General features: G+C 45.2%; 1 protein-coding gene across 1 annotated transcript in view; it reads left to right on the forward strand.

Annotated features, from left to right (window-relative positions):
* The window catches only part of NWD2 (NACHT and WD repeat domain containing 2), a 97186-nt gene that overhangs the window by 66741 nt on the left and 8372 nt on the right, over positions 1-22073 (forward strand). Inside the window, exons 4-5 of the mRNA XM_058193916.1 lie at positions 12148-12351; positions 21390-21534. Coding sequence (XP_058049899.1) covers positions 12148-12351; positions 21390-21534 — 349 coding nt within the window. The remainder of the gene's footprint in view (positions 1-12147; positions 12352-21389; positions 21535-22073) is intronic.

Genomic DNA, 22073 nt, shown 5'->3' on the forward strand with positions numbered 1-22073 from the left:
GGCTCCAGTCAGCTGTGGGGTTAATTAAATCATAGTCAGGGCTGGTCTCGCCTAATTCTGCCTTATCGCTCAATCTGTTTCTTAATTGATCTATGTGGCGCCTCCAAACTCTGCCATCGTCTATTTCCACTAGATAAGATTTGGGGCCCGCTTTGTCTATGACTATCCCCTCTTCCAGTTGGGCCGTCGCTGTAATTATGTGCCCACACTGAGTCTCCTATGTTTAATTCCCGGATTCTATCTGGTTTTGTTTTGAACCCGTCCTGCACGTAGTTCGGGTGTAGCCGGTCTAGCGGGCACCGGAGCTTCCGCCCATTAATAGCTCGGCTGGGCTGCGGCGGTGGCCACACAGGGGTCCTGTGTTGACGGTTAGGAATGCGTCGATCTGTGCCTGCCAATCGCCGGGCCGCTTCGTGATAGCGCTTCTTCGCACTCCGAACAAAGCGTTCAGCAAGGCCGTTCGACGCAGGGTGGAACGGCGCTGAGAGGGCATGTCGGATGCCCTCTTCAGCCAGGTACCCTTCAAATAATGCTGCGGTGAACGGTGGGCCGTTATCGGACACGAGGGTGTCCGGTAGCCCGTGCGTGGCGAAAAGGTGTTTTAGTGCTGCAATGACAGCTCCCGCGGTTGTGGATTTCATTAAGACGATCTCCAGCCATTTGGAGAATGCATCCACCACAATTAGAAATGTTTGGCCGTGGAAGGGCGGCAAAATCAATGTGTATGCGGGACCAAGGGCCTTGGGGTTTCTCCCACTCCAACACTGGGGCCGTGGGTGGTAGTGGTCTGGATTCCTGACATACCTGGCATCGGCCAACCCTGTCACCGATTTCCTGTCCATTAGGGGCCACCAAACATAGCTCCTGGCTAGCCCTTCATCCTTACAATTCCTGGGTGACCCTCATGCAGTAGTTCCAGGACTTTTTCTCAGCTTCTCTGGAACTACCACCCTATCCCCCAGAGCAGGCACCCCTTGCACAGACAATTCCCTCTTTTCTTTACAAACTCTCTAAAACGGTCGCGCCAGCGGGCCATCCCTTGAACCCAACCGATTACAGTTCTTAAAACAATGTCCCGGTAGGAGGCCGAGCCACTTCCTGCGATGTGACTGGGCCAGAGTCCCAAGAGTCAATTAGTAGAACGGGGTGCCCGGAGTAGGGTCCTCGATTTCCCGGCAATGGGCATCTGCTCAATGCGTCCGCATGCCCCAGCTCCTTTCCAGGTCGATGCTGCAGTTTGTAAGAGTAGGCGGCCAGAAAATAGTCCATCTGGTCAGCCGGGTGATAGTGCCACTGGCGTTGGGCGGTCGCCAGCCAGTAATCCCAATAGCGGTCTGTGGTCAGTGATAATTTCAAAGTCTCTCCCAAAACGTATTCGTGAAATTTTTCACCCTGACACTATTGCGAGAGCCTCCTATCTAGCTGGCTGTAATTCCTCTCAGCCGGGACATCGTTCGTGAATAGAACGCTATAGGGGCTTCAGTGCCGTTTGGGAGTCTGTGGCTAAGTACAGCTCCTACTCCATAGGGGACGATCACAAACCAATACTAACGGCAGTCTGTTGTTGTATTGTATTAACAGGCTATCGCTTGATAGCAAACTTTTACTGCCTCAAATGCCCTATTCTCTGACTTCCCCACGACCAAGCAGTGTTTTTCCAAGCAACTTATGCAGCGGTTCAGCAACGGTTGCCTTGTCTTTAAAAACACGGCGTAAAGTTTACCAGACCCAGGAAAGCCTGGAGTTCTGTCTTGTTTTTGGGTGCTGGGGCTCTCTTTATCGCTTGACTTTGCTCTCAGTGGGTGAATCCTTTTGTCTATTCTATAGCCCAAAAATTCAACAGATTCGACCCTATCTGACACTTGCTTGCTTTGACTTTTAATCCTGCCGACCTAAAATTGCCAAAACTTTCCTTAACCGCTTCCCCAGTTCTCTTAAATCTTCCCTGATACCAACACATCATCGAAATAGGGTACGACTCCGGTAACCCTTGTAGGAGCCGCCCATCAAATTTTGAATAGCCCGGGCCACACTCACCCGAACTGTAACCGGGTGCACTTAAAGGCACCCGTGCGTTATAATGGTCTGGGCTTCAGCTGTGCTAGCATCTACGGGTAGCTGTTGGTACGCTTGTGCCAAGTCTAATTTGGCGAAAACTTGTCCGTGCCCTAGTGAGTGCAATAAGTGTTGCACTACTGAACTGGGTAGGCGCTTTTGCAATGCTTTGTTCAAGGTAGCCTTGTAATCAGCGCAAATTCTTATGGACCCGCCTGGTTTTATAGGGTGACGATTGGCGTCTCCCATTTGGCATGGTCAACTGGCACTAGTATCCCTGGCTGACTAATTTATCTAACTCTTTGTCGATTTTAGGTTTGAGTGCAAAGGAACCCTCCTTGCCTTTAACCTAATGGGAGCTATTTGGGGTCTAAATTGAAGGAGATAGGGGTCCCTTGTACTTGCCTAAACGGTCCTCGAATACGTCTGCGAATTCCTCCATTAGGGCGTTTTGCAGGTTGCATCCGCTCCGGTGGACGCCAGTCACCCCATTCCCAACGCCTGAACCAGTCTAACCCCAGCAAGCTTGGCAAGGTTCCTCGACTAACGTGATGGGCAGGGTCTTTTCGTATGTCCCGTACTTGACCTCGACGGTCGTTGTCCTCGAACAGGGATGCGGTTGCCCTGGTAATCCTGCACCCGGAGCCGTTGTTTCTGTAGCTTGCGCTGCGATGTGCGGCAAGGCTTTCACAAAAGTGTCCCAGGACATGATTGTGATAGCTGATCCTGTGTCTACTTCCAGTCGGCACGGTACGCCTTCAATTGTCGGGTTTGTGAAGATCTTTTCTTCGATGCGGGTAGCTGCGTGGTCTATGGTAACAGTCATTCGGTTTGACTTCGCGCTCTTTCTTTCCTGGCCAATCGCGGGTCGCCTCGCCGATCTCGCGCTCTGATTGGCTGGTTTGAAATTTCGGCGGGAATGTGGGGTTTGCATCTCTGACTCAGAGCCGCTCTGATTGGCCGATTTGAATTTTCGGCGGGAAGGTTGGGGTGCTCGGCAGACTTGAGCCAGGTGCCCCTTCCTTTCACACCGCCGCAAATGGCGCCCTGAACTTACATCTTTGGCGCTGATGTCGCCCGCAACTTCCGCATTCCTCCGGGTCTTCCTTGTCGATTTTCCGTGTAGTGGACTTCTTCCTCCTCTTCGCTGGTTGACTCACGATAGGTTTCTTCGTGGTGGACTGTGCTCGCTTTGCGCCCGCCATCGGCGTGAGTCGCTTTGTAAGGTGTCTGCTGCATGGTTGACATCTCATGGGCTCTGGCTTCGTCCAGAGCGTTTGCCAATGTCAGGTTGCTCTTGGCTAGCAACCGTCTCCTCAAACGGATGTCTCTGACCCCCGTATAAGTTGTTCCAGCAGCTCTTCGTCCAGATCGCGGTACTGCAATGCTTGGAGGCTTGTCTCAGGGCTGCCATGTAGTCGCTGATAGACTCGCCTTCTTGTTGCCTGCGCTCCCCAAACTCGCACTGCCGAACGATTTGGACGGGCTGGTGCGAGTGATTCTTCAGGAGGGTCTGAAGGGTCTGCCACGACACGGAGTGTAGCGGTGTTGGCTCCGCTAGGCTTCTGCGACGGCGATGACTGCGGACCCACAGTGGCTTATGAAGTAAGCCCGTTTGCGGTTGTCGGAGACTCCCTGTAGCTCGTTTGCCTCCAGGAAACTTTCGAAACGGGTCATATATATTCCCCATGTCTCCTGGGCAGGGTCAAACGGAGTGGGTGGCGTGTAGCCGGTCATCGCTGCATTCGCTATCACCTTGCTGGGTTTGATTCTCGTAGTGAGTTCAGCTCTGTTCTGGTGCTCTGCCTCAAGATCCCATCCTCGTCGCCAATGTTAAGTATGGGTATTGACGAGGCAGGAGACCAGGTTAGTGACAACAGCTCTTTAATATAGTGTGACCCAGCCAAACTTCTGGAGAAAAACCTCTCCTTATATACACTTCAGCCAGAGGCTGCATCCAATCAGAAGCGAGATACTTCCCGCCTAAAACTCCCGCCAAAACTTACAGTAATACATTACACTAGCCGTGCCCAGTTCCTGCAACCGTTCTTCATATGTTTTAGCCTCCAGTCCCCTCATCATCTTGGTTGCTCTTCTCTGCACTCTTTCTAGAATCTCAACATCTTTTTTGTAGTGTGGTGACCAAAACTGGATGCATTATTTTAGGTGTAGTCTTACTAAGGCTTTATAGAATGGTATTAGTGCCTCACTTGATCTTGATTGTATCAAGATAATGAGAAGTGATAATACCACTGTACGCTATGCTAGTGAGGTCATATTTGGAAAATTGTCTCCAGTTTTGGTTACCACAATGCAAAAAAAAAAAAAAAAGATACTGAGGCCCTAGAAAGAATGCAGAGAACAACATGGATGCTAGAAGGTCTGGAGACCACATCGTACAATTAATGGCTGAGGGAAATAGGATGTTTAGAGTAACAAAGGACAGAAAGAGTTGTAAACCTAATTTTACGCAGCTTCTTTTCCAAAAACTCTACACTATTAACCAGAGCATACAAAACATTTGCTAGATCTATTCTTGAATACAGCTCACCTGTCTGGAACCCATACCACATCTCTGACGTTAATACACGAACGCGTCCAGAAATATTTTACAAGAAGAGTTCTCCGCTCCTCTGAAAACAACAAAATACCTTACCCCACCAGACTTGAAATCCTGGGATTAGAAAACTCAGAACTCCGCCGACTCCGACAAGACCTGTGTTTAACACACAGAATCATCTATTGCAATGTCCTTCCTGTTAAAGACTACTTCAGCTTCAATCGCAATAATACAAGAGCAAACAATAGATTCAAACTTAATGTTAACTGCTTCAATCTTGATTGCAGAAAATATGACTTCTGTAACAGAGTTGTTAACGCTTGGAACGCACTACCTGACTCTGTGGACTCTTTTCAAAATCCCAAAAACTTCAACCAAAAACTTCTAATATTTATTTATTTATTTATTTATTTATTTAATTAATTAATTAATTTCGATACCGCCCTTCTCCCGAAGGACTCAGGGTGGTTCACAGCCAGATAAATACACACATCACAAAAGTTAAAAACACTTATAAAAGACTAATTCAATTTTGGCCCAAAAGACTAAAACAATAATACAATAAAACCCCCATTTAAAAACTACTTTAAGCTAGCCCTGCGCGATGGAACAAAAAGATCTTCAGCTCGCGGCGAAAGGTCCGGAGGTCAGGGAGTAGACGTAACCCCGGAGGCAGCTCATTCCAGCTTATTGACCTCACCCCATTCCTAAGAGGACTATAAGGGGCGTGCATAAGAGCACAAAAGTGTCTACTGTTCCTGTCCTATTGTTCCCTTTCATTATATCAAATTAATATAGTGGTTGCCTACTTTTGCTTATATATTATGTTTGTGTATACTGGTGTGACAAAATTAAAAAAAAAAAGACATGATGGCATCGCCCAATACTTGAAGGGCTATCCCATCAATTCAGTCTCCATAATAGCTGAGGGCAGGAGAACTTTGATAACTTTATGTTATGTGGATTTCAACCTCCAGAATTCCCTAGCCATCATGTGAATAGAATAGAATAGAATAGAATAGAATTTTTATTGGCCAAGTGTGATTGGACACACAAGGAATTTGTCTTGGTGCATCTGCTCTCAGTGTACATAAAAGAAAAGATACGTTCATCAAGGTACAACATTTACAACACAATTGATGGTCTATCTTTTCTTTTATGTACACTGAGAGCATATGCACCAAGACAAATTCCTTGTGTGTCCAATCACACTTGGCCAATAAAATTCCCATTCTATTCTAAAGTATATTGATATATTGTGGAAGTATACATGAACTTTCTATGGCAAGGGTGTCGAACTCAAGGCCCAGGGATCCAGCCTGCGGGTTTATTAGTTCAGGGCTGCCCTGGAAACAGCGAAGGAGTGGCCCACGGTGCCTCTGCTAGTGAAAACAGAACTCGGGAGGGCCACAGAGAGTTTCCCAGAGGGTTTTGCAGCCGAAAACTGAGCTCACGAGAGCTGTGGACGGCCCTCCCGAGCTCCATTTTTGCTGGCAGAGGGTTGCAGGAGGCCGTCACAGCCAAAAATGGAACTCGAGCGACGTTGACCTGACCACGCACACCCCGGCCACACGCACACCCGGCCCCCCTCACACACACACACACACATCCCAAAGTCAAATACAATGCTGATGTGGCCCTCGATGAAATCGAGTTTGACACCCTTGAGCTGTGGAGATTCTCAGTCATCCAAGGCATGGTTGTCCCAAAGGTGCTTTTTCAAGAGACAGCTGGACTTTCTTTGGTTTTTGCTTGAAGATGTTTCCCTTCTCATCCGAGACCTTTCTTCCGGTCTGACTGAACTGATATTATGAAGATGATACTATGGTAACCAGCCTCTTTAGCACAGTTTGCGATTTGCTGAAGTAAGTGAGACATGAGCGCAAACGAGATTTAATTGCAAGATAATTAGCAGTCAGTTAAGACCATTGAACAACTCTTTCCCTGAAGAATGCTCATGAGGTCATGAGTCCCAAAGGTGCTTTTTCAAGAGGTGACTATTGTTTTTCTTTTTTTCATAAAAATTTTTTATTTTTACAATCATGTCAAACAATTCATCCAATGTACAGTTATATACAATTAGTCGGGCTTGCCCAGTCACCATCCCCCTTTTTAACACTCTTCCCTCTTCTACCTTCCTAACCTTCCTCTCCTTCTCTTATCTGCATCCTCTCCTCCCTCCACCCTACACCTTCCTTCTCCCTCTTCCCCTCTTCCTTCCTCTTCTCCTCTTTCCTACCTCCTACTCTCTCTTTTCTCCCTCCCCACCATTCTAAAATGGTAACTGGGTAGACCCGACCCTACATTAATTATATTTATACATCTTCAATAATCCCTGTACATTAACCATCACTCCATCTCTAGCCTCCACCCCCAATTCCCTCCCCTTACCCCCACCCCCACCCCGACTTCCCAGAACAAAATGCAGGGTATCAAAACTAACAATCATAATCCAAAATAATTCCTAAATTATAATCTCTAGTCACTCCACACTTAATCACACTCTCAATTCCCCTCTCCTTCAGAAATATATCTGATACAAAATATTTCCTGAATTTACTCATATGCTATTTGATATTTTTTTTATCTGATACTTATTTTGAATATAATCAATCCACATTTTCCATTCTAAAATATATTTTTCTTGTGTATAGTCTTTCAAGTAAGCAGAGATTTTTGCCATTTCTGCCAGATTTGATACTTTGAGTGTCCATTCTTCAATTGTAGGTAATTCTTCTTTCTTCCAATATTGAGCAATCAAAAGTCTTGCAGCTGTTATTAAGTTCAAAATCAATTTAGTCTCTATAGCTGTACAGTCCATAATTATTCCTAGTAGAAAGAATTGCGGAGTAAACTAACTTTCTTGTTTTTCTTTGAAGACGTTTTACTTCTCATCCCAGAAGCTTCTTCAGCTCTGACAGGATAGAATAGAATAGAATAGAATAGAATAGAATAGAATAGAATAGAATAGAATAGAATAGAATAGAATAGAATAGAATAGAATAGAATAGAATAGCACTTTTTATTGGCCAAGTGTGATTGGACACACAAGGAATTTGTCTTTGGTGCATACGCACTCAGTGTACATAAAAGAAAAGATACCTTCATCAAGGTACAACACTTACAACACTTAATGATGGTCATAAGGTACAATTAAGCAATCAGGAAACAATCAATTACAGTATAAATCGTAAGGATACGAGCAACAAAGTTACAGTCATAAGTGGAAGAAGATGGGCGGTGGGAACGATGAGAAGATTAATAGTAATGCAGACTTAGTAACTAGTTTGACAGTGTTGAGGGAATTATTTGTTTAACAGAGTGATAGCGTTCGGGAGAAAACTCTTCTTGTGTCTAGTTGTTCTGGTGTGCAGTGCTCTATAGCATCATTTTGAGGGTAGGAGTTGAAACAGTTTATGTCCAGGATGCGAGGGGTCTGTAGAGATTTTCACAGCCCTCTTTTTGACTCGTGCAGTATACAGGTCCTCAATGGAAGGCAGGTTGGTAGCCATGGTTTTTTCTGCCGTTCTAATGATCCTCTGAAGTCTTTGTCTGTCTTGTTGGGTTGCAGAACCAAACCAGACAGTTATAGAGGTGCAGATGACAGACTCAATCATTCCTCTGTAGAACTGGATCAGCAGCTCCTTGGGCAGTTTGAGCTTTCTGAGTTGGCACAGAAAGAACATTCTTTGTTGTGGTTTTTTTGATGACATTTTTGATGTTAGCTGTCCATTTTATGGTTGGTGGGGAATGGAAGGATTGATATTCCTTGCAGACAGCTGGTCACTTGCATCCTTTTAGCAAGTTGTTGAGGCCACTTGGAGATTTATCTATGTCCTCAGGATCACCTGAGTAGTGCAAATGGGTGTGGAGCTTTCTTGGAACTGCTGAAAGGAGTTGTGTTGTGGGATAATCATGATCTGAGTGACTAAGAATCTCTACAGACGTTCAACTATGCAATTACTGTACAATTTAACTATGCACACCACTTTAAAGAGACACTACATAACCAAACCGTTTTTTGAGGACCAAAAGTAAAAAAAAAAGAGAGAAAAACCTTCAAAACCTGAAACCTGCAGAATCGGATTTCTGTAAAACAGTCAGCTCTATTTATAAAGTGCTAAATGTCACACTAGATACTGCTCTAAATAATAAAATATTCATCCCACTTAAATGTTTGGGAATAAAATAAATCACCCAAGATAGATTGAATATTAAGACGAGGGATTCAAGATCGTCCTATTCATTCACAGCTAAAGTCTAATTACTTGCCACATTTGGCTAATGAATTTTATATATTTTCAGAAGTGAACGTTGTTAAAAAAAAAGTTTTTTTATTATTTTTAAAAACCAAATATAATGGTTGGCTGTCCTTTGTTGTTGCTCAATGTAATTTTGAGAGATATAATTCAGAGATACGTCAAAAGGTAATACATTGGAATTTGGGTTCAGATCCTTGCTCAAATATCCGTAATATATTTTTTATTATTATTATTTTTAAATTATTCATTTATATTGTGTGAACAGAATTGGTTCTGGGTATCATTCATATTAATCCAACTCACAATAACAATATTAGTGATTTCTTAAATTTAAGTAATCTTCATTATATTGTTCAAACATACATATTCAAAAAATGCCGAACTCCTCATCTTTATCTCTACCTTCATCTATATCTTTCTTGTTCTATCTAAACATTTCTCTATTATATGTGAACAAATTTAACTAAGTTTCATTTATACTGATCCAATTCACGCTAACGTTAATAATCTCTATCACATTTATCAAATTTATATTATATTATTTATACATCTCCTCTTTAGTACTTCAATTCTTATCCATTTTTTTTCATATTAATCCAATTCACAGTAACAGTATGAAAAAATTTAATTAGATATCATTCATGTTGATCCAATTCACTTTAACATTATTAATTATCTCGATCACATTAATCATATTTATATAATCTCTTACATTGTTTAAATATACATTTAAAAATACCCAACATCTGTAAACTTCTAATGTATTATTTTTATTCATTCTGTAAACAGTTTATGTTTTAATATTTCCCCTATTTAATTTTATTTCTGCCTCTGTAGCTTATAATAAACTAGATTAATATTTAAAAGGTAATTTTTTTACCCGTCATCTCTTCTCTTTTTTAGTGCTTCAATTCTTATCCATTTTTTAATCCTTGCTCAAATATGAGGTCCTGGACAAATTAATGTTTTTGCCTTTTGCCCTGTATTCTATATTTTTCTAGAAGAAAAATGGAATTCATAGGTCACAAACTTGTAAAAAAAAAAAAAAGAAATCGTTTTTTCACATCCATAAATCAGATGGTGTGTTATATTAAGAACGTATAAAGGTATGTAATTATTGATCCAAACAGCTGTTCAGCATATTAGGTCTCACACCTGCTGGTATAAATAATCATATATTCTAATTTTCCATTACTGTAAATACGGCATTTTTTTAAAAAAAAAAAATCAAATTATTAGGTGAAATAATGCCATCTGCTGGCTGAATCTCAAAAACTAGTTTTCCAGGCCCAGGAATATGTTTTTGTACATAGTGTTTAATGTTTTTAACATTGCTTTCAATTAGGATGTGTTAGGTGGGAATATTAAGATCAGGGGTGAAATGTTCCCGGTTCGGACCGTATTGCGCGATCCGGTAGCAATGGGGGCGGGTAGTTCGGAGAACTGGTAGCAAAAATCCCTGCCCCCCCTCCACCGCCCACGCCTCGCTGTTCCTCTTCTCTGTCCCTGAAGCTCTCAGTGGTGATATAGCTGCAAACGGCCTTAAATGACTGCCGCGGTGCTTCAAAGGGCCGCACTACAGTTGATCAGCACTGTAGGCAGCTAGAAGACTGGTGCCTCAATTTTTAAAGAAGGTAGACCGGTGCCTCCCAAAAAAAGGCAATTAGTAGACCAGTGCCTCTATTTTTAAAGAAGGTAGACCGCTGCGCTCCCAAGTTTTGTATGCTTAATATGTTTATCATTTATTATTATTGGCCATGCCCATCCAATCACCTGACCACCAGGCCACGCCCACCAATTAAGCCACGCCCAAAGACCCAGTAGGGAAAATTTTTAGATTTCACCCCCCTGATTAAAATCCATTGCAAACAAAAGGAGACATTAATAAAAATGCTACTTTGAGCTGCGTGATTCCCTTGCATTACAGCTGGCAGCTTGGAAAAGCAAGAGTTAATTCTCTTTGACTTGCATCCCTCAATTAGAAATTGAAAGGAGGTTAAATCAGATGAAAATAAATTTTGCTGTAGAATACAAGTACAACAGTTCATTCAGTGACCGTTCAAAGTTAGAACGGCATGGAAAAAAATTAGGGTCTCCTGCTTGGGCAGGGGGTTAGACTAGATGATCTACAAGGTCCCTTCCAGCTCTGTTAATCTGTTAAATCTGACTCATGACTGTTTTTCACGCTTACAACCATTGCAGCATCCCATGTTGTGTGATCAAAATTCCAGCGCTTGGCAACTGACCCGTATTTATGACGGTTGCAGTGTCCCAGGTCCCCTTTTGTGACCTTCTGACAAGCAAAGTCGAAGTTAACAACCCTGTTATTAACTTAACTGCCGTGATTCACTTAACAAGTATGGTGAGAAAGGTTATAAAATGGATTACAAGCTCACTTAACAAATGTCTCACTTAACGACAGAAATTCTGGGCTCAATTGTGGTCGTAAATCGGAGTCTACCTGTCTCTCTCCGTTGTGACCCAGGCCCAAGTAGGTAGTAATAAACTTAATCCGTGGAAAAACAAACTTTATTCGAACAGCTGGGAATTACTTCATTCCCAGCGTCGTTCAACTCAAAGTAAAACAAATGCCTCCCAACACAAATTCCTCAGTTATCTCACAAACCTTAGTCCAATTAGGCAAACTGCCAAAGGCCCTACCTGGGAAATCTCCAGAAGCCACAAAAACAAAGACGTACACAAAGCAGAAGACGGAGCAGAAGACGCAGCTACAACATTGTTTTCTGGCAAAACTGAAACACCGGTGCTGGTCTGTTTTAAGCCTTATGGGAGGGGCCAATCATCTCTTGGCCTTACTCCCGAGTTGTCCTCTCTGCTTGAGCTGCTCTTGCCTTCTGGCAGCTCTTCTCATGCATGCATTAGGAACAGGCTCCTCCTGTTCCTCTGCCTCACTACTATCAGTCTCTGATAGTAGTGAGGCAGAGGAGTCCGTACCTCACTCCCCGATGGCCCTGGCCTCACCTCAGCCTCATCACTATCTGACTTCATTGACAGCTCCATAGGCTGCTGACGGACCACAACACTCTCACACTCATTCTCCCCAAGAGCTGTGTTTTAATGGGGCCTAGTTTCCATTTCTCTACATTGTTGTGACTAGGAAAATGAAGTTTGCACCGTTTCAATTTGTTCTTGTTTTGTCATTGGGCCTATTAACCTCTTGGAAAAAAAGGAAAGTGGTTGTCTAAGCTTTTGTGGACAACATCTTCAGCATTTGTTCCTGAACGTTGTTCTGTGTTGTCTGCACAACAGGGTCTTCTGGGAGAAAAGTATGGAAGCATCCGAATCCCAGGCGAAGTGGAATCCTCAGAATTCGAAATGATTCTGGATGCGGCGATTGAGGCCAAACTGGAAACCAAGATTTTGGAAGAGTGCTACTGCCGGGATGAGAACGCGGTGCCCCCAACTTATTACCTCAAACCGAAACCTGACATTCTGAAGAGCAATCCCAATATGGTAAAACTTCTTCACGTGGCGTTGGTTTAGGTCAGGAGGGTCAAACTCGATTTCATTGAGGGCTGCACCGGGGTTGTGTTTGACCTCAGCGGGAGGGGGAGGGTGGGCATGGCTGGCATGACATCACCTGTGTTGGGGGGCACCTGTGGTGGCCCTAGATTTCTGCCAGCGTATCGTGTCCCCCTCCCCCTCCGATGGTCTAGGAAGTCCGTATCAAGCGTGGCCACGAAGCTTCTGCAGCTTTGCCAAATTCCTTTCAGATTTCTCAGGGCAGGCGGGAATCCAAGTTGTGACTTCAGCAAACTAAATGAGACTTTGCTTGACTCAAAGTTGCTTGACTCAAGCTGGTCCTTTATATAGGCTGTGGGGTGTGGCTCCATGACTCAGCACTTATCCAGGCCTGCCCCTCCCTTCCTTCTGCTGATGTCACCACTCAGATCTCCGGAAGCAAGGATCCTCCCACTGTGAATTCTCTTCCGCTGGATCTGCTGCCGGTAATTCCAGCACGTGGCTGGCTCCCTGCTCACACACTGTAGGAGTGCGGTTTGTTTGTTCATTCCTGACATCCTGTCCGGCCATGGGGCCAGGGCTGGGGGCTGGAGGCATGACAGGCCGTTCATCTTCATTATCAGACTCCAAATCTGATAGCAGGCCCAGGAGGAGACAGGAGGGGCCCGGCTGAGGAGAGGAGGGAGGACGAGGCACAACACAGCAAAAACAGGCTCGTGAGCTCCGTTTTCAGCTGGAACAGCCTCTTGCAACCCTCTGCCAGTGAAAACGGCACTCAGCAGAGCCACACACAACTCTCGTGAGCTCCATTTTTGCTGGCAGAGGCACCGTGGACTGGTCCTTTGCTGTTTCCAGGGCAGCCCCAAGGGCGAGAACTAAGTACCACGTGGGTCACATCCAGGGCCCCAGGCCTTGAGTTTGACACCCCTGATTTAGGAAATTTCTCTTTTTGCAGGGCAAGGAATTGCGGGCGGAGTCAAAAGAGGGATTAGCCTAGAATCTCTACATAGCCACAAGCACACTAAGACCAACATCCCCTTGAATTCTGTTGATTCTTACTTTTTGCTTGAGAAGATCACAGGCTGTTTAGCAATAAATCAGCTTAATTAGATCTTCGCTTGTGGACCTGGACTTTCGCGCCTGACGTTTCTTCTGAGAATTGTAGTTCTCTGAAAAAGCTAAAAAAAAAATATCTGACCTCAAAATCTCAGCAGCTCACCAAAGTTCCCAAGATACCTTCACTGAAGCCATGACAAACTGATATCCATTACAGTAAATATGAATCTAATTTGTGAGTTACATTGTCCAGATTGCTGAATGTTTGAGCCAGTGGTGGGTTTCAATTTTTTTTACTACCAGTTCCGTGGGCGTGGCATGGCTTGGTGGGTGTGGCAGGGGAAGGATACTGCAAAATCCCCATTTCCTCCCGATCAGCTGGGACTTGGGAGACAGAGAATAGATGGGGGCGGGCCAGTCAGAATTTTTACTACCGGTTCTCCGAACTACTCAAAATTTCCACTTACCGGTTCTCCAGAACTGGTCAGAATCTGCTGAAACCCACCTTTGGTGCGAGCACTCCGTTTTATGCTTCGCTCCCTGTTGATGTCGATCCACAGTATCTGCAGGATGAGCATCTTCATACATAAAACTACACATTTGTTCTTCCTCTAAGTAGGAATCCCAATAAACAGAAAATCCTTCAGGAAATCAAGATTGTTTAAGTGAAATCAAGGTCTTACATTTTTGTAGCTCGAATGCAAAGCATCGATTCCATGGCTAATCTACCTTAACTTTCACATGCCTTTCCTGAATTTATTTTTCTCTCCTCCTCTCTCTATTTTTCTCTTTCTATTAAATAATCAAGACGATGCTTGTCAGGCGTGAAAGATCAGGTCCACACTTGAAGCTCCAATGAAATGGACAGGAGCAGGAATCGTCTCAAAAGTGAGCGCCTTTGAGTTAGATAAGTTAGATAAGAGTCAAAGGAATTCAGGAGGAATTGGACTTAGTTCGCTTGTGGCTATGTAAGGAGTGTAGGCTGATTCCTCTTTTCTCTCCGCCCCCAGATTCTGCCCTTCTTTCTTGTACAGTGCTGCGGGTATATCTAAAATACATAAAATGTTCAAGAGCAGCACTGGTTTATGGAGATGCATGCAGTGGTGGGATTCAGCCAATTTGAGCCAGTTCAGGTGAACCGATAGTTAAATTGATGGCTGGCCCTGCCCTGCCCCGCCCCTTCTAGGAGTCCCCAAGCACCCCATTTTGGCTCCCAGGAAAGTACAGGGAGGCCTACTAGGTCCAAAACGGGGTGCAGGAGGCCGGCATGTCCTCTTTCCACCCCCCACCCCCCGTGGCCCGTTTTTGTTCCCAGGGGGATGCAGAAGGCCGACTGCTGCCTGTCACACACCATGGCCACGCTCACCCAACCAGTCATTAGGGCAGAGAACCACTTGTTAAATTATTTGAATCCCACCACTGGATGTATGTGTATCAACCGATAAATGTAATAAAACAGTTTGTAATAATCCACTTCTAAGCAGGCAAGGGCCGCTAATGCAGACAGAAATAGAACCAATTCTACTCAACCTTCTTCTTGACAATCAGGAGTCGAACGGGTCATTAAAGGGATAAATTGTCCCACTCTTCAGTTCTGGAGTTTGGATACAATATAATCTCAGATCTGTTCAGAGTTCTTTACTTAGGTTGCTTTCTGAAGACCAATACATTCCAGGGGTGATTGAGCTCATTGAGAAAGTGATTTTAATATCATCTGCTAACAACCGTCTTTGTATTTCAAACGGAAGACCTCTTCAGGTGAAATCCTGTAGATGGTTGGTCAACTATAAGGAAGAAAAATCGTTTTTGCTGCTGTACTTTTCCGTTGATGCAAGAGTAGATGGCTTGTAATTGGGTTGACCTGGTTTAGCTAAGGCTCACTAAAGCATTGGGTTATCAGAAAGGATCTTGTTCAGAGGTGAAATCCAGCAGGTTCTGACAGGTTCTGGAGAACCGCTAGCAGAAATTTTGAGTAGTTCGGCTGGCCCCAGAGTGGAGTGGGAATGGGGATTTTGCAGTATCCTTCCCCTGGAGTGGAGTGGGAATGGAGATTTTACAGTATCCTTCCCCTGCCACACCCACCAAGACACGGCCACCAAGCCACACCACGCCCACCAAGACACGCCCACAGAACCAGTAGTAAAAAAAAATTGGATTTCACCACTGATCTAGGAAGTTCCTGGCTAAATCTCAGGACTTCTTAGAAACTCAGGCATGCATCCAAGAGAATTTACACTTTTTCAGGCCTAAAATCCCACACATAGAATTCTAGGGCTGGAAGGAGCCTCAAGAGGTCTTCTAATCCAGCCCCCTGTTTAAAGCAGGAGACCCTATACCAGTCAAATATTTTTTGAAAGGATCTAAGACAATTCACCATGGCCAATTTTCCACAGCCATCTTGTCCCAGCCATCTCGGTACGATCAAGTCGCCATAGCCATCTCGTCATGACCAACTCACTGCAGCCATTGTTCCACAACCAACTCAACGCAGCCATTGTTCCATGACCAACTCAATGCAGCCATTGTTCCATGACCAACTCACTGCAGCCTGTCCCCCCTTCGCCTCTGTCCAAGTGATGGCTTAATTAGCTGGCACTATCAGCTCTGGCAGCAGAATAGCAAGCGTCTGCCAAGTGTCTCTGTTATCTCCCTCGACGCCGATGAGTCACCCAGGAACAAACTTCAGCTCTTCGTTAATCAGTCGATTTGCCTGCTACGAAGAGGCACAGCAGCTCTTGCTACCTTTATATCGTGTGGGGTGTGGCTCCATGACTCAGCACTTCCTAGGCCTGTCCCACCCCTGCTTCTTTTGTTCCCTCTTCTCCTGCCTACGAAACCTAGGGTCCAACCAAGCCTGATTGCCATCAGCTGGGTGTGAAGGCATGGCCTGGGGGGGGAAAGAGTCAGGGGAAGGAGGCCTCATTATCTCTTCCACCTGGCCTGCTTCTGGCTCCTGAGGTAAGTCCTGACGGCCTTTCCCCTTCACTTTCCAAGTCACTTTCTGGCAGGAGACCTGGCTCCAAGTCACTTTCTGGCAGGAGGCCCAGCTCCAAGTCACTTTCTGGCAGGAGGCTCGGCTCGAGGGGGGAGGCACAGACACAACACAGCCATTGTTCCATGACCAACTCACCGCAGGCATTGTTCCATGACCAACTCAATGCAGCCATTGTTCCATGACCAGCTCACCGCAGCCATTGTTCCATGACCAGCTCACCGCAACCATTGTTCCATGACCAACTCAACGCAGCCATTGTTCCATGACCAGCTCACCGCAGCCATTATTCCATGACCAACTCACCACAGCCATTGTTCCATGACCAGCTCACCGCAGCCATTGTTCCATGACCAACTCAACGCAGCCATTGTTCCATGGCCAGCTCACCACAGCCATTGTTCCATGACCAGCTAACCGCAGCCATTGTTCCATGACCAACTCACCGCAGCCATTGTTCCATGACCAGCTCACTGCAGCCATTGTTCCATGACCAACTCACCGCAGCCATTGTTCCATGACCAACTCACCACAGCCATTATTCCATGACCAACTCACCGCAGCCATTGTTCCATGACCAACTCACCACAGCCATTATTCCATGACCAACTCACCGCAGCCATTGTTCTATGACCAACTCACCGCAGCCATTATTCCATGACCAACTCACGGCAGCCATTGTTCCATGACCAACTCACCACAGCCATTGTTCCATGACCAACTCACCGCAGCCATTGTTCCATGACCAACTCACCACAGCCATTATTCCATGACCAACTCACCGCAGCCATTGTTCCATGACCAACTCACCACAGCCATTATTCCATGACCAACTCACCGCAGCCATTGTTCTATGACCAACTCACCGCAGCCATTATTCCATGACCAACTCACCACAGCCATTGTTCCATGACCAACTCACCGCAGCCATTATTCCATGACCAACTCACCGCAGCCATTGTTCCACGGCCAACCTGCAGTTGCCATCTTTCTGTAACCAACTTGCCCCAGGACAAGCTCACCATGGACAATTCCATGTGTGATAACTCAAGATGATTAGTGTTATTCACTACTGTTCCTTCAACATTTCCATTTTTGACAATGGAAATAAGGTCAAAAAAACACAGGCAGCGGAAGGTCCGGAGGTCAGGGAGTTGATGAAGCCCCAGAGGCAGCTCGTTCCAGAGGGCGGGAGCCCCCACAGAGAAGGCCCTCCCCCTAGAGGTCGCCAGCCGACATTGTTTGGTTGATGATATCAGGAGGAGGCCCTCTCTGTATGGTGAGTTGGCCTTGGCAAGCTGCCTCACAGTGAGTTGGGCACTATAAGACCATAGCAAGATGGCCAAGGTTGGTTGGCCACGATGAAATGGCTCATAACCTGTTGGTTGGCCACGATGAAATAACCTGTGGCAATTTGGCCATCACGAGTTGTCCCCTTCTGTTTTTGAAAACCTCCAATGATGGAGCACCCATAGCTCAAGGAAGGACGCTCTTCCATTGATTAATTGTCTCACCACCAGGAAATTTCTCCTTAGTTCTAGGTTGCTTGTCTCCTTAACAAGGGTCCACCCATGACTTCTTGACCAAAGCACTTGACCGGTGCTTTGGGGAATAAGTCAACTGCCCCACAAGTACTGGAAGAACATCATCACGTCCTCCCTAATCCATCTCTTCAATAGGCTGGACGTACTTTGCTTAGTGAAACTACTCATTCCTTCACCTGCCCATCCAAGTTTCTTGTTTTATGTTTCGAAGTCCTTCAAGTTATCAGACCTGAGGAAGTGGGGAGAGAGCTGAGGAGGAAATAACAGCATGGGAGAGTTGCCATGGATACTTTCCATCATTAGGAGTTTGTGCAAAACCATGTGTCCCCCCCCCGCCCGCTGATGGTTGCCATGGAGACAATATTTCAGAAAAGGAAACAGATGGGGCAGGAAAAGTAGTGTACACACCCTAGATTCAAAGTTGAATTTTTCTATGGGAAATTGACTCGAAATGTTCAATTTTCTTCTTAGGTACAATAAACTATGGTGCGTGCACACCAGACATTCATATTCTAACACAGGTAGTCCTCAACGTACGACCACCATGGAGAACCAGAATTTAGGTTGCTAAGCGAGAAATTGGTTCAGTGAGTTTTGCCCCGTTTCCCGACTTTTCTTGCCACGTTTGAGAAGCGAATCGCTGCAGTGGTTAACTGAGGAACACGGTTGGTAAGCCAATCTGGCTTCCCCATTGACTTGGCTTGCCAGAAGGTCACGGAAGGTGGTCACGGGACAGGGATACCGTCGTAAATATGGGTCCGTCAGGTCTCCGAATGTAAATTACATGGCCATGGGGGTGATGCAATGGTCATAAGGGTGAAAAATAGAAGAGAATAACAAGAGTTGGAACGGACCTTGGAGCAGTCCCCTGCTTAGGCGGAAAACCCTACACCACTTCAGACAAATGGTTATCCAATCTTGGCTGCATTGAGAACACTTATCTTAATATTGCTCATTTATCTTACAGTGGACTAATCACTTATATCAGCTTGCCGTCAGAAGTTTTGGGTACTCCATCCTTGGAGGTTTTTAAGAAGAGACTGAACAGCCACTTGTCCGAAACGGTATAGGGTCGCGTGCTTGAACAGGGGGTTGGACTAGAAGACCTCCATGGTCCCTTCCAGCTCTGTTCTGATTGGTCGATCTTGAGAGCAGTTTTCTTAATACGGCTCACGTATCCTGAATTATACGCACCCTGCTTAAAAATAAATATTTCTTCCTTTGGAGTTTTATTTATTTATTTTATTTATTTATTTTGTCACAACAATATATGTAACTATCACACAGAAAGGTTATATAGTATATAAAGGTATAAGCATATATATATATATATATATATAGGAAGAAGAAAAGAAAAACAATAGGACAGGAACGGTAGGCACGTTTGTGCGCTTATGCACGCCCCTTATGGTCCTCTTAGGAATGGGGTGAGGTCAATAGTAGAAAGTTTTTGGTTAAAGCTTTTAGGATTATGAGAAGAGACCACAGAGTCAGGTAAAGTATTCCAAGCACTGATGATTCTGTTACAGAAGTCATATTTTCTGCAATCTAGATTAAAGCGGTTGACATTAAGTTTAAATCTATTGGTTGCCCTTGTATTATTGCAATTAAAGCTGAAGTAGTCTTTGACAGGAAGGACATTACAATAGATGATTCTATGAGTTAAACTTAGGTCTTGTCGAAGGCGACGGAATTCCAAGTTTTCCAGGATTTCAAGTCTAGTGGGATAAGATATTTTGTTGTTTACAGAGGAATGGAGTTGCGCATATCGTTCCTGAAGGATTTTGTGGGGTTTTTTTGCCTAAAGCAGAAGGGTGGCGAATAAATTCAATAAACACATATTAAACCAGGGGTGTCAAATTCAATTTCATTGAGGGCCGCATCAGGGTTGTGTTTGAACTCGGAGGGCCGGGGTGTGTGTGTGTGTGTGTGTGTGTGTGTGTGTGTGTGTGTGTGATGTGTGTAGTGGGCTGCAGTAGGCAAGAACCAGACCAGTATAGCTGCAACGGTGTTTATTGACGCAAAAATGGAACTGCAGGCAAATGCCTGTTATTTATACTCTAGGCCCATGATGGCGAACCTATGGCATGTGTGCCACACGTGGCACACTGAGCCATATCGGTGGGCACGAGAGTGTTGCCCTAGCTCAGCTCCAGTGCGCATGTGCATGCTGGCCAGCTGAGTTTTAGGCCTTCCGGTTCCACCGGAAGTCGGGAAACAGGCCGTTTTTGACCTCTGGAGGGCCTCCAGGGGGATGAGGAAGGCTGTTTTCACCCTCCCCAGGCTCCAGAGCCTTTCTAGGAGCCTGGGGAGGGCAAAAAAAACGGGCCTACCAGACCCACCGTGCCATTGCGTGCCAAAAGCGGGAGGCAGTGTCGGGGGGTCTCACGTGCGCATGAGTGGGAAGGCAAGGTGTGTTGAATTATGGATGTGGGCACACGCGCCTGTGACTCCCCCCACACTCCCCACGCTTTTGGCACGCAACGGCGAAAAGGTTAGCCATCCACTGCTCTAGGCCCACAGGGCCTTAAACCAATCCTAAAACTAGAAAAAGCCCACCCAAATAAAAACATTCTAAGTTTCCCTCCAAAACAGTTGGGGTCGTCTAAAGGTTAGCTTCACTTTAACACAACTACATGGCTAGGGTGGGCAGAGTATTGCTAGAGGCCGGGGAGGCCAAAAACGGGTCGCGGAGGGGCAGGGCACACGCAGCTCCCCTCCGGCCCGTTTTGGCCAGCCGAGGCCCCACGGGCCGGATTTAAGCACCCTGCAGGCTAGATCCAACCCACGGACCTTGAGTTTGACACCCCTGTATTAAATACATAAAACCCGCCGAGTTCATTTTATTGAGAGCCTGTTTTATGCGATTTATTTATTTATTTATTTATTTATTTATTTATTTATTTATTTATTTAATCGTATTTATATACCGCCCTATCTCCCAAGGGACTCAGGGCGGTTTACAGGCATTAAAACAAATAAATACAATATAGATACAATATAGATACAATATAAAAACATTTAAAAAACTTATTCTAACGCCCGTCAAATTAAAAGTTAAAAATATAAAAATAAAACCCAGTTTAAAACCTAAAATTTAAAAACTAGCTCAGTCCTGCACAATTAAATAGGTATGTTTTAAGCCCATGGAAGGTCCGTAGGTCCGAGAGCTGACGAAGTCCGGGGGGTAGATCGTTCCAGAGGGTGGGAGCCCCCACAGAGAAGGCCCTTCCCCTGGGCGTCGCCAGACGACATTGCCTCGCTGACGGCACCCTGAGGAGACCCTCTCTGTGAGAGCGCACGGGACGGTGGGAGGTATGATTGTCTAAACCCTGGCACTGATCTTTCCTTCTTTTCTTTCTTTTCTTTCTTTTCTTTTTTTTCTCTTCCTTTTTCCTTTTTTTTTTTTCCCCCCTTGTGTTTTCGTTGCTTTAAAGATGGAAGCCTCCTGCAACCCTGTCAGTGAGAGCAAATGGCAGGAGATATCAGAAGAAATTAAGGTGATGTTTAAGACAGCCGTGAAGATACTGTATGAAAAGGGGAAAATGAGACACAGTCAAGCAAAACGCTATCTTTCCTCTGGTAAACATTGAAATCCAGGCACACAGTGCGTAGACGAGATATTTAGCTGAGATAGGATAGCACCCGATCAGGGAAGTATGGTGCAAAAAAAAAAAAAAAAGTTCCTTTCATCTGAATCGTAGCCACTAAATAATGGTGTGCGATTCTCCATCGCAGGAATCATTGTTCCTAAATTATGTCTCTTCACCCCACTCCGGAAATGATGAAGAGATAGAAAAGGCACTGTAGAGGTAGTCCTCGACTTACGACCACAATAGAAGCCATCCCCATGGTGCTTTTTATATATATATATATATATTTTTACAAGAGGCCACTGGACTTTCTAGTTTTTCTTTGAAGAGGTTTCGCTTCTTATCCCAAGAAGCTTCCTCAGTTCTGATGACAGCCTCAGTTCTGATGAGGGCTGAGTTGGGCGTTTGTTAAAGTGAGTTTTTCCCCGTCGTGCGACTTTCCCTGCCACCGTTGCTAAGCGAACCACTGCATGTTGTGTCTGCGCCCCCTGAGCCGGGGCCCCTGCCAGAAAGTGACTTGGAAAGTGA

Source organism: Ahaetulla prasina, chromosome 8 (genome assembly GCF_028640845.1).
Source record: "Ahaetulla prasina isolate Xishuangbanna chromosome 8, ASM2864084v1, whole genome shotgun sequence".
Lineage (NCBI taxonomy): Eukaryota > Metazoa > Chordata > Lepidosauria > Squamata > Colubridae > Ahaetulla > Ahaetulla prasina.